At 55.0% G+C, this 12,462-nt stretch overlaps 1 protein-coding gene across 5 annotated transcripts in view; it reads right to left on the reverse strand.

Annotated features, from left to right (window-relative positions):
* The window catches only part of TBC1D14 (TBC1 domain family member 14), a 105,965-nt gene that overhangs the window by 16,969 nt on the left and 76,534 nt on the right, over positions 1 to 12,462 (reverse strand). For 2 of the 5 annotated variants that reach the window (XM_049630265.1, XM_049630269.1), the window contains exons 6-11: positions 11,394 to 11,511; positions 9,335 to 9,441; positions 6,209 to 6,289; positions 5,189 to 5,283; positions 2,331 to 2,402; positions 1,482 to 1,610 (exon numbers count right to left, since the gene is read on the reverse strand). In XM_049630265.1, coding sequence (XP_049486222.1) covers positions 1,482 to 1,610; positions 2,331 to 2,402; positions 5,189 to 5,283; positions 6,209 to 6,289; positions 9,335 to 9,441; positions 11,394 to 11,511 — 602 coding nt within the window. Of the gene's footprint in view, positions 1 to 1,481; positions 1,611 to 2,330; positions 2,403 to 5,188; positions 5,311 to 6,208; positions 6,290 to 9,334; positions 9,442 to 11,393; positions 11,512 to 12,462 lie in introns of all 5 variants that reach the window. The other 3 variants (XM_049630264.1, XM_049630266.1, XM_049630268.1) reach the window with 3 other exon arrangements.

Below are 12,462 nucleotides of genomic sequence, written 5' to 3' on the forward strand. Positions count from 1 at the left end.
TCACGTTCCATCCGTGTCTTTGCAAGTAGCAAGGTTTCATTTTCTACGGCTGAGTGATATTCCACTGAGCACGCCTCGTTTTCTTTACCCGTTCATCTGTCGACGGACACTTGGGCTGCTCCCACAGTTTGGCTACCATAAACAACACCGCTATAAACACGGGGGTGCGTGTACCCTTTCAAGTCAGCGTTTTCATCTTCCATGGTCATATACCTAGTAGTCCAACTGCTGGATCATACGGTAATTCTGTTTTTCATTTTCTGAGGAACCTCTAACCTGTTTCCACAGTGGCTACACCAGTTTGCGTTCCCACAATGGTGTAAGAGAGTGCCCTTTTTCTCCACATCCTGGCCAACACCTGTTGTTTCTACTGCCAGATTTTAAGTAACCTTCTGTCTCCCCCTAAACTCCCTTTTAAACTGTTTCCATTTTCATGATAATTTTAAATTATCACAGCTATAAATAATTACGTGAAACCATCCCTGTGCGTAATGCTTTGTCCGTGCTCGTGACTTTCTCGGAACGGGGCTTTCTTTGAATGGTTCTCACAAGCAGAATTAGACACCCATGCCACCTACCACTACTGACGCTCAGGACCGAACCGCCCTCCACAAGGAGTCGTCAACGTCCTACGGGCCGCCATTCGTGCAGCAGTTTTGAAATACTTCTTTTTTTAAACGTACGTGCTGCCTGAGCAAGAAATCCTCAGAGTCCTTAGGACATTAAGGAAGAAATATTCTCCAGCTGATCTAAACTATCAGATCGTTTTGGTCTAGAAGTACTGGTGACAATCATCAGCAAATTATCAGCCAATCCAGGCAGCGCCCATTAAAAGGCCAACGGGCTCGTTGAATGGGCGACTCTTCTTCTGGGCCGTAGAAAGCCCACGGGCTTAGGAAGCAGAACGGGTTGAGCTCACGCCCCTTCCACTCACCAGCTGCGTGACCCGATGGGTCCTTTCGTTTCCGAGCCTTGGTTCATCTGCGCCACGCAGAGGACCCACCCCCAGGAGCAGGTGAGGGCGGCTCCTGTCAGCTCCTTCCACCTATTCTGTGCCTACAGCAATGTCTACACAGTGTGGCCTGTGTCGAATCAAGGAGCTGGTCTTAACCACGTCTCCTCTCCGTGGTGAGCGCACTGCACGAAGCGGGGCCCCGGTGTGACAGTGGGCGGCAACGGAGGTGAATGGTGCGACGTTCTGTTTGACAGACCCCAACGCGGAGCCCGCGCCCGGCCTTCTGCTGTGCCACAAAGTGCACACATGCGGGCAGGAGCCACCCCGCCTCCCTTGTTTAAAGAATGTACTTTCAGAAATACTTCTGAAAGAATGTATTCAGAAACCCATACCAACAAGAAATACATACACACGACTGTTAACCGTGCGTCTGGAAAACACATTCCCTTCCCCTCTGACGCAATGGTTAGCAACGCGGGTTGTGTGAGGACAGGGTACCCAGGGCGTATACGCTGAAGATACTCACAAGGCCATGGTCCACTCGGAAAAACGCCATTTGACAGGGTTTATTCAAAAGGTTAGAAAAAGCAATGAAGGCATCTGCAGTATCTAGGTTCAAGATCAACACTGCCGCTATAAAGGACATGCCCTGGACCTGAGGGAAGCAGAGAAGGGGGTTAAACTCACGGTAGCCCCACAGTCTGAGCTGCTCTTTCATCCGAAAGAGGAACCGTCAACACCCACCCACGTGCCAGAAAGACCCACACAGCCACCCCCCCCCCCCCCCCCACCGGCCCGAAGCTGAACCGAGAGCCTCCTGGACCCTGACCTGTCGTCCCTCCTCGGACGGCTCTGTCACATCAGCCGCCTGGCCCACGCCCCTTCAGTCCCCGCCTCCGTCCCCACGAGAACGATAAACGGACCTCCCCCCGCTACACATCTGGCATCTGAAGTACCGTCCTCCCGAATGTAGCGTCCCAGTGCCGTGGGAACATGCATCTAACTTAGTGTGTTACATCTAAGACCATGCACACACACACTTGCTAAGCCACAAAAACGGCAGCAATGGCTTTTAAATGGTTACTGCTTGGGATCTTTTTAATGTAGTGCTAGAAAAAAAAAATCACGTGCCAAAAATGAACATCAAACCCAATTAAAATGTGATGAATGCCACAGAGCGGCCGTGTCGGCTGGATCCCTTTACAAGAAAACGGAGGCGACTCCATTTACCACGAGGCTCTCCAACCCCCTCGACCACGACCGAAAGAAAACCTGAAGGCACGCAACCGGACGTTTGCGGCCCAGGTGGGCTGGGCAGCATTCTGACTTTCTTTGTAGAGGAGAACGGGATAAGGTATTGAAACAGTTCACTTACATAACCCACATCCGGCCGATAACAAGTGTAAGCGCCCAAAATACTGTGCAGCGTGTCATGGTACGGACCGCCCTGGAAGGATCAACACACCAAGAACAACACGTGCGTAAGTCTGGTTAGTGCTCACGACGGCGTGTGACAGCGCTGCTGCTCCTGCCACCGGTCACGCCGGCCGTTCACAGACGACCAAGCAGCGGCCAAGCACGGGGCTAGCAGCTCTCCACGCACAGCGCAACTCAACAAGCGGACGGCCGACCCGCGGCTGACGAGGGAGGCCGCAGACTCAACCCGCAAAGCTGCTCGGAAGAAAGAGGGCAGCTCAGGCGTGAACGCCTCCCGAGGAAACCACCCTTCACGGGCTCCCGCTGGGTAACTACCTCCCCTGCCCAGTTCAGCGGGCACGCCCGCTCCCCGCCCCAGGGTTCTTCGGGAGTGAGCGCCACCCGCCGTCCCGACCGGCCTCCCTGCCTCCCTTCCCCGGATTCTTTCGTGTTTCTCAGCACGGCAGCGTTAAGAACTACCCTCCAAGAGTCCAGGCCCGCGAGCGACCGTGGTATCCCAGACACCCTCCCGGTTCGGCCATCCCTCCCAGACGTGTGCTGGGGCTTCCGGTCTTCTAGGTGAGCGCAGAAGCCAGCACAGAGCCGCGTCCGCCGGAGTCCGTGTGTCCGAAGATGCCGTGAAGGCACCGGCCCGGCCGGCATCCCGCTCTCCCTGCCCGCAGCCACCATGCGGCCTCAGTTAACTCGAGGACTAAAAAGCGTACACGGCGTGTGTGACGAGGAAGTCACTCTACAGGCGACTGCATGTGACTCAGAAAGAACGCCGTGGCCTCGACCATCACATTCCGGCACACAGAAAATATCAGGTGAAAGAGACACTGCCAAATCACAGGGGAACGAAGGGAGGAATGCCCACGACAGGAGGGTAAATGAGAGAAGGGGGGCGGGCAGGGAGCTCCTGTGGTGGCACCAAATGCCCCCCTGAACACGGGTGTGGACGGTCACCACCCGAGAAACACCAGAGTGCCACAACGAACTTTCCTTAAAGGTAAATTGGTTCTCACTTAAAGGACTTCCTGCCCTGCCGAATGCTACGTGTCCTTTCTCTGACAAAGATAAGAGCTCCTGATTTTAGAAGCCCGTGCTTTGGCCATCTCCCCACACTCTCCCCCTCCCACTGCCCTTTGCTTTTGTAATATCACGTGTTATAAGTTTCGGAGCTGAGGGAACCACAGACTGAGGACACACCCAGAGGAACCCGGAGGAAAGAAAAAGGCCAACTTCTCTGCCATCTGCCCCGACCCCATCCGAGAGAGATCCCTAAAGCTCGTCTTCTTCGGGACACGTCTCCCTGCACCATGATAATCGCCCAGCGGACCTGTTGAGAAGGCTGAGTCCCCGAGAAAGACTCTGGGAGATCACTCTGGGTCACCGGCCCTGGGAACGCCGGCCATCCGCGTCGGCAAGGCGCCAGCACCTCCCGGGCCCCGTCCCGGCGCGCCCACCGCCCTTCTCAGCTACGCTGCAAGTGCGTCTCAGCACTGCCCTGACACTCCCCGTCCTCCAGGGTGTGGGCTCGTGCATCGGCCACAGCAGCCAGGAGGCGGTAAGCAGGGGCCGCAGCACCGAACTCCATGCTCTCTGTCCGATCCTCCAGCGAGGTTCTCTCCCGGGGGAAGCGGAGATCCCCTGCACCATCCGCTCTCCGATGCTTCCCTTCTACTCCTCCTTCTGCCCGGAATGTCTTGCCCATTCTCTGGTCCCTACCCCAAGCACAGCCTGAGAGCCCCTCCTCGGTGACCCGGTTCCCGACACCTCCCCCACGCCCTGGCTGCAGCTCCCCCGTGCTGGGACACACCCAGGTTTCTGCAAAGCCCGTGGGTCTCTAATGTCTACACCTGCATGCCGGGCTCACTCCAGGTGGCCGGTGAACCATGTGTTCTGGATCCCTAGCGTGTGCATGGCACGATCCTAGAAATGGACCTGACAGAAGGGAATCGGGGATTCCCAGGTGGCTCGGCAGGCCCCAAGGTGAGTGCATGGAGGAGGCCGGGGACACGTGTGGAAGCTGGTGCAGCGACCCACGAAGGATGGGCATCTGCACCAAGTAAGGGTGGCGGGAACACAGGACAGATTCGAGGATATTTCAGAAGCAGAACTGGCAAAAACCGTAACAGACTGGATACGGGAGGGTCCAACAAGCCCCCCAGGTAAATGTCTGCTGTCAGAAGAAGAGGCCTTCTGTTCCAGAATCCACTGCTGGCAGCCCTGCGTCCAATCTTTGCAAAATCAGAAGCTCACGGGAAAGCCCCACTGGTCTCTTTCCTGCCATCCAAGAGAATACTGCATCCTGGCTCCCGTGGCTGGCTTCTATACCCAGTGGTGTCACACTGTCCTGGGCCATCTGCTCAGAAGCCCACCCTCACTGCCACCCGCGGCTGCCAAGGACTTCTGCAGCCGCCCTGCCCCGCCCCACACCCCAGGCTCGACCACACCGGATCACGTCCCGAGTGGTGCTGTGTGCGGCCCCAGAACCGAAGCAGCACCAGGGGAAGTTGTCGGACAGAACAGCACACGGGGCCCTTCCCGTGCCACACCTACCGAGGCCTCCATAAATACATTTCCAAAGGAGGCCAGAACGGCCTTTAAAAGCAGGGACGTGGCCATGCTAAATGTCTGTTGGAAAGAACCAGTTCCCCTTATTGGTGAAGTCGAAACGTATTGACGTGACACTGCCCTCCCCCCACTCCCCCCAAAATCCCCTAGTATTTTCAAACTTGATTACAAACATGTACGGTTTGGCGTCTATGACGTTTAGATGAAACATACTTAAAGCAACAAATTACCACCACTTACTTGCTGGAAAATGCAAAGATTCGGAAACGTTCTAGAAATGTCCAGTTTAATAAGCTCCAAACTGGCTTCTCTGTCCGCTGCTGAAAAACCGGCATCTATCAAAAGATCAAGAGTCACGACACCTGTCAGGGGCAAGCAAGTGCGAGAATCAGAAGGCTCTGAAGCTTTACAGGGATCAAACAGGGGAGCTGCTCTGCACAGGGACAGGGGCCGAAATGCAGCGTGAGCCAACAGACTCCACTCTGGGCTTCCAACAGTTTGTGGAGTTTCTTACTGAAGAGCAACGTCTCACAGCCCCATCTGATGCTAGGTCATCATTAGGTATCTTCCAGGGTCTGAAATCAAAACCTGACTTGGTGTTACCTTACGTCAACAAGTGGGAGGGACAAACGAAGGACGATACACCAATGGCTCCAGGCCCGGGAAACAACAACACACGTTTACATGGTCTCCAGCATCGCTGGTGGGAACTCAGCCTGTGCGGCAGTTACCGCGGGGCACATTCTCGTGTTCCGTTTCTAAGAAATGTTTACGGATGACTAGTTTCATATTTTCTGAACTCCAACACTCATAGTACGCAAAAAACCACGACAAGGTACTAGTTAACCAACCGAAGTCATCATTCCTGTGCATCACGGAAATTCCAGAAGCTCGTGTGGCAAACGTGCAGTGCCCCATCTCCCTGGGGTAGTTCCCATAATCCTGCATGAGGCAACCCTGGCCCAGCCCTAGGGGCCAGCCTGACGGAAATCACGTGAACAGTGAATAAAGGAAACCCCCCGGTTAGGACCGGCCCTCTTGCACGTCTGGACACAAACACCCCGCAGGAACTGGTAAATGCTTTCTCCTAAACGTTGTTTCTTCAACTTGTTTGCTCTAAAAAAATCCCTTTTCCTGTGAAGTTTTTTTGTAAATTTGCACCAACCACCATGCCTGTTAAGTAAACTCTGTTGGTTATGTAACAAATAAGGACACACGTAATTGACCAAGGTGGCCCGCGGGACTCAGAGCCACATATACCTTCGTTCTCCGCTTCGGAGCCTCCTGTGCTGAAGGACCGCCACCTCTCCTTGGCTCGGGCAAGACAGATGTCAAAGAGCTCTGGAAGAGAAGCCTCCGGGTAAGTGTCACATGCACATGGGAGTATGTCTCCTCACGGGAACCAGAGAGGACACTGCTGCCTGTTCAACCACAGACTGCACACCCATTCAGCCACGTACACAAGTCCCCCCAACGCGGCCAACGACACCACCAGGTACTAAGAAAGAACACATGATAGACCACTGTGTGTGGCGTCTACTTAAATTACACAACCCACCCATACAATGCTTTCGTGTCTGACTTGTTTGTGGGTCTAGTGCCTCTAGCAGGGTGAGCTCCTCGGGGGCGAGACCACAAAGGTCTTTCGCTCATTATGCGTCCAGAGCAAACGGCGCCGGGACAGACACAGATCAATAATACAGTCAATGGGTATCTGACCGATGGAGGGGGGTAGAGACCAGCGGAAACCCATCTGGTTCCAGACAAGGACAAGATGAAACCGCTACCCTCCACGGCCCAGCCTTCCTAATCTTGCTGCCTGAAGTGGGTGGGGGGGGGGGGGCAAGCAAAACGGGCAGAAGCTTCAAAACCTATAGGTTCTTGCTGGCGGGGCACCACCAGGATGAGTCCCCACAAGGCAGGCTCCAAATCGCCCGGTCCCGGTGCTGCCCGGCCATCCACGTCCGGATCACGGATGGGCACCAACAGATCACTAAGACTTTACCTGCAGCTACCCAGAGAACTTCTGTGACCTTATTTTCCCCACCGTTACCTGCAGAAAATAAGGCAGAACACCACCTCTGCCTTCCAGACGGCACATGCTGTTTTATTAAAATATAAGCCGAGAGTTGTAGTTACCAGTATGATGCTCCAACAGGTGAGATCTTGATTAATGACCTTTCTCCAGCCCCGTCAAAGATCTGAGAGCCAGCATGCTAGTGGGCCGGGGCAGAAAAGGGTATGACTGTGAAATGTAACCTCACCCTATCATCATTAGACAGGAGAGTGTAGGGAGCCTCGGCCTGCTCTCACTTTCCAGGAGGGGGACCCAGCTTCGGTCACGGTAGCAGAAGACAGAAGAGAACGGCCGCGTGGCCCCTGAGCACAGGGAGCCCCTTTCCAAATGAGGTATGTGACAGTTAAAGCACAGACGCCAGCAGACTCACGGGAGGATGGTCAAAGGGTCAGGGTTTTAAAAAATATGATCTCCGTGGCTTTACTCCTGTGTCTACGGGGACGAGGGAGACAGAAAACACACCTTCTTCCCAAATCCAATTTCAGAGCTCAAGCCTGACTTCCCTAACAGCGGATTACTTCCCTAATAACTAGTATCACACTGACTTCCAGTTAAGTGTCCAGTCTCACAACCACAACCTTTAAGAGCAAAACCCCAGGCCTTCCCAACTTGGGAACGCGGGCTTCAGAGTCAGGCAGGGGACAGCCTCCGCCACACACGAGCGTCTGGGGCACAGGATGGCCGTCGATGCTCTGTAAGACGTGCAAGCAAAGAGTCTAATGTGATGTCCGGCCTGGACAACTGGAATTCACGACCATCTGTGTTCTTACACTGGCTTAAATATTCAGTAAAACGAAGACCAGGTAGAGCCCAATAGTTGGCATTCGTTCATTAAATGCACCTGTCGTGTGCAGAGCGCTGGGCTGGGCACAGGTGACAGAGTGGAGAGCATGACAGGCGGGACCCCAGCTTCCTGAGCACCAGCTCTGGCGGGGGCCACGGACCCTAGGCAGCTCCTCAAGAAAGATGCGATTTAAGTAAAATGAGCCAATATCAACATTTAGATAAACTTTCAAGGTACGTCACTGATTAATTAGCTGTGTAGCCTAATCTGTTCTGATATGGTCCACGGAAGACTCTAATTCAAATAAAATCTACCCAGGCATCAACGAAAACCGGACACACACAGTGCCCTGTACCACAATCGGCCGTTGAAAGAGTTGAGAAAATTTTCAAGAATAAGGACCCGGATAATCACTCAGCAGTTTGTCCACACCTCTACCTCTGGGGAGGCTTTTAACAAATCAGTTGCTACAAGTTAAATGTTACACATCATCTTCTCACATGAAGAAGGTAGAGTTTTGGTTGGTATGGGTTGGCCAAAAAGGGAGCCTTGAGGACATCACTGTATATAGAAACCAGTAACCATCCGCTGCCTGGCCAAGGCCACGATCATGGAGAGAAGATGAAAGTCTTGTAAGATTAAAAAAAAATAGATAAATAAAGGCAATAAATAAATAACACGAGCCCTAGCTACACAGAGAAGATCCAAATTAATCTGTTTTCAACTCCAGTGTCTTCAACAGGGTAAAAACCGCCACCGTCAATTGCACAGGCACTTCCTGGGCACCAATACAAAGACGACGAGGAAGCAGCTCCGGTCTCAGCAGCTGAGATCGCAGCCAGGAGAAAGGGAAGGAGTAGAGACCACCATCGATCAAGCACGTAATCGTAAGTCTCTGAGCTCCTGGCGTCCATGGCCCGCTGCGCGCACAGTCTCACTGGGCGATGGGCTCAGAGCGGAAGGGAGCCCACTGGGCGCCGCTGACGGAGGACAAGGGCCAGTGCACCACACAGGGCATCCAGCGAGACAAACAGCCCTGAGAGAGGGGAGTACCCATCTCGAGGTCTCCTCTGGCACAAGCTACCGGTGCCTCAGGGGCCCCTGCGCACAGCAGCCGTCCCTCTAAGGTGCCTGGAACAAAATGCTGCAAAAAGCCAACAATCCCCCAAACAGGATGCCTCCACAGAAACCCTGTCATGTGCCCATCAAGACGTGCTGTCCACAGGACTCTGACATGCCCCAGCCCGCCGATGCTCTGACACCCTGTCTGTCCAGGGAGGAGGACCGGTATCGGGAAGAAGGCAGTTGTTTGCTCTGAACTACCAGGTAACTGAAGCAGCTAGGAGTGACCCCGGCCTCCCGGAGGACGGTCCCCAGGCCTCTCACAAGACACGGCTTCACGGCAACGGCTGCCTTTCTTCCTAACAGGCCAAAGGGGACAGGAGAAGCCAGAAGGCTGGGGGTGGAGGCTGGCGGGGGTATGACAAATGGATTCTCCAAGCCTGGGACCACGCAAGCTACTCACCATGGGTGATGTTTAACTCGTTGCCAATGGCTAAGCTCCAGACTTTGCCTCTCACACTGGGAGGGATTCCCTGCCACCATAAATCTCGAACTTTTCTAGAGCACCACCTGGACAAAAATGGAAGCATGAAATTAGGAGTTTGTTCTCAATGAAGAAATCTGTCTGCCCGTGTGCCTAGCCCCAGACCACGAGAGCGGGGGATGCACAGTCACGTGGTACAGCCCCTGCCCTCAGGGAGCCTGCAGCCCAGGGTTCCAGAGGCCAGGAGATCAACAACTGGCTTCCGCTGGGCAATGGCTGTGACAGGTGTGCCACGGCCCCCGCACGAGCAGGAAGGGCGCTGCAGCTCAGGGGACCTGGGTGCTATTCTGGAGCTGAACCCCGAGTGACCAGTAGCAGGTGAAGCAAACAGAGGCTGGGAAGGGCTTTCTGAGTGGAAGGCACAGCGGCAAGAAAGAGCCTGGCCGGCTGCAGGAACTGCCGACAGCTGGGCACGGTGTGGGGGTGCCGGGAGGCACGGCCGCAGAGCCGCAGGGGAGGGGACCCCGAGAACCCCGTGGCCGGCCACCGCACTGCTGCGCACCGGCCACCCGGGTAATGAGCTGCCAAACTCCACTGGCCACGGAGACTCTGCTAACCCAGAACGTTCGGAACCGCACAAAGGCGCTGAGGTCCGCTGGCCGCGACGGACACGCTCTGCCAACACACCGGACAAACGTAAAGTGCCAAAGACTCCCCAGGCGCCTCTCAATGCAGCGCCGGCTGGTGCTGCAGGAACCGGGTCTGCATCCCGCTCCACCCACGCCCGCGGAGCCCAGAGCAGATCGCCCCTCTCTGACCCCGTAACGTCCCCGCTAACACCTGGATGGTGAAACCCTCCCCTCCAGGGGCCGTACTGAAGATTAAGGGGGACGGAGCACAGAGGTACCCGGCACAGTGCCTGGAGCCCCGCCGGCGAACTGAATGGCAGCTGTCATATATATAACGCACGCATCTAGATCACGTCAAGCATCGGACAGCACGGCGCGGACGGGGAGGGGCGGTTCTGCAGCCCCAGGGCTCTGAGCACCTCAAGCCTTGTTACTGGGTCCAGCCCAGAAAAGCAGGCTCTGGGAACAGCTTGTTTACCTAGTAGACATGCTCAACGGCCATCTGACCCCGTGACGAGAGCGAGTAACACCCGGGGAAGTGCCAGAAGCAAGTCCCCAACATCCCGCCACACGGTTCAGTGGGAAGGGACAAGAGCTGAAGGGAAATTCGCATCCAAGCTCCCCGGCATCCCGGCTAACGGGCTGAGGCCCGAAAGGAGGCACCGGCCTCTGTGCGTGGCCCTGGGACTGCTGTCCCGTCTCCATTCTGAACACGCAGGAAGAAAAGATCTACAGCTGCCCCTCTGCTGTTAAGATGACTGCAGCCGCCAGACTCTGCTGGGTACTGGCCAGTGGGGGGTGTCGTCAGAGAAGACCCGGTCCCCATCTTCAGAAAGAGGACTATAGACACGTGAGCACACGGATGCAGCAGACCCAGGGGTCTTCTACAATCACCTGGGCAGGGAAGTTTTCCCCAGGGAAGTCTCAGCTTTAAAGAATGAGGACGTAGTTGGATGAGGAGTTACAGGGCAAGAGCACTCTAGGCAAAGGACATGGAACATGCAAAGGCCCTGCGGCTCCCTAAGAAAAGGGCTCATCAAGGAAGGAGAGCTGGAAGGTGAGCCTACGGATAAAGCAGCGGGCCATCTCACAGAGGAATTCACACTGTTCGCGGAGTAGCAGGAAGTCACGGACACTCTCTACAGGGAGGGACACAGACCTGGGCTTTAGAAGATCCCTCTGGCTACAGAGCACAGGACAAACTGGGGGTTAGGTGGGGGCTGTCACGGGGTCCAGGCAAGGATCGACAGGACGCGGCCGAGGCGGGGAGGGAGACTCCAGGCCACGCAAACATATTAGGTAAATTTGCCGAGGGCTGTGACGGGAGCTACAGTGAACGGCACCGCCAGCTACAGGTGACAGAGAGAAGCGCCTGGTGGCCTAGCAGCCCGACCACCGCCGCGGCTTACATTGTCTCCCAGTTAGGCAAAACCTCGTTGTTCCAGGTGAGGACGGCGTTCCCGATGCTCTCCTCCAGGCGGCACCTCTCCTCCAGCTGCCTCCTCCTCCGCTGCGCCTCCTTCAGCTCTGCCGACCGCGACCGGAAGCAAGAACAGAGCACCTGTTAACTGACACCCACCCTGTTCACGCTGCGTGACTTTCCTCGGGGTCACGCTGCGAAGCCACCACAGGCCTCTCTCTCTAGACCCGTTTCAGGCTCACGGAGTTTCAAGAGCTCAGGTGTCACCCATCTCTTGGGAAGCTTTTCAGGCAGAGCACACGTACGGAGGCGGTACTCACGTGAGAACACAGTTCACCCATCAAAGAAAGAAACCCGTGAAATCCACCGCCTGGTCAAAAACGGGAACATTACCGGACCACCAGACGCCCGTGGCCCCTGCCCGATGCCCTTCCCAACAGAAGCCCCAGCCTCGCCCCCCTCCTGGTGTGTAAGCAGCCCCCCTGAGAAATACCCTGCATCTTAACCGACACATACTTTCTTGTGTTTTTTTATGGTGGTAAAACACCCAAAACAAAATTTACATCTTAACCATTGATCAGTGGCATTGAGTATGTTCACGCTGTTACGCAGCCATCGCCATCGTCCGTCTCCAGAACTTTCCCGCCTTCCCACAATGAAACGCCACACCCGTTAGACACGGACTCCCGTGCCCTCCTCCCCCGGCCCCCACGTTTCTACTTCCATCTGTGTGTCCTTCAGTGAGTAGCCTCTTTCGCTGAGTGTAACGCCCTCCAGGTTCGTTCCTGTGGTAGCACGCCTCAGAATGCCCTTCCTTCTTACGGCTGAATTAATATTCCACTGTATGGATGGGCCACAGTTTGTTGATTACGTATACTTTTCAAACATGCTGGACTCTTAGGGATTTTAAGTGTTGCAAGGGATTTATCAAATCCAATCACATCTTCTTTTTTTTTTTTTTTTTTAATTTTTTTTTTTCAACGTTTTTTACTTATTTTTGGGACAAAGAGAGACAGAGCATGAACGGGGAAGGGGCAGAGAGAGAGGGAGACACAGAA

This window comes from Panthera uncia, chromosome B1 (assembly GCF_023721935.1).
Source record: "Panthera uncia isolate 11264 chromosome B1, Puncia_PCG_1.0, whole genome shotgun sequence".
Taxonomy (NCBI): domain Eukaryota; kingdom Metazoa; phylum Chordata; class Mammalia; order Carnivora; family Felidae; genus Panthera; species Panthera uncia.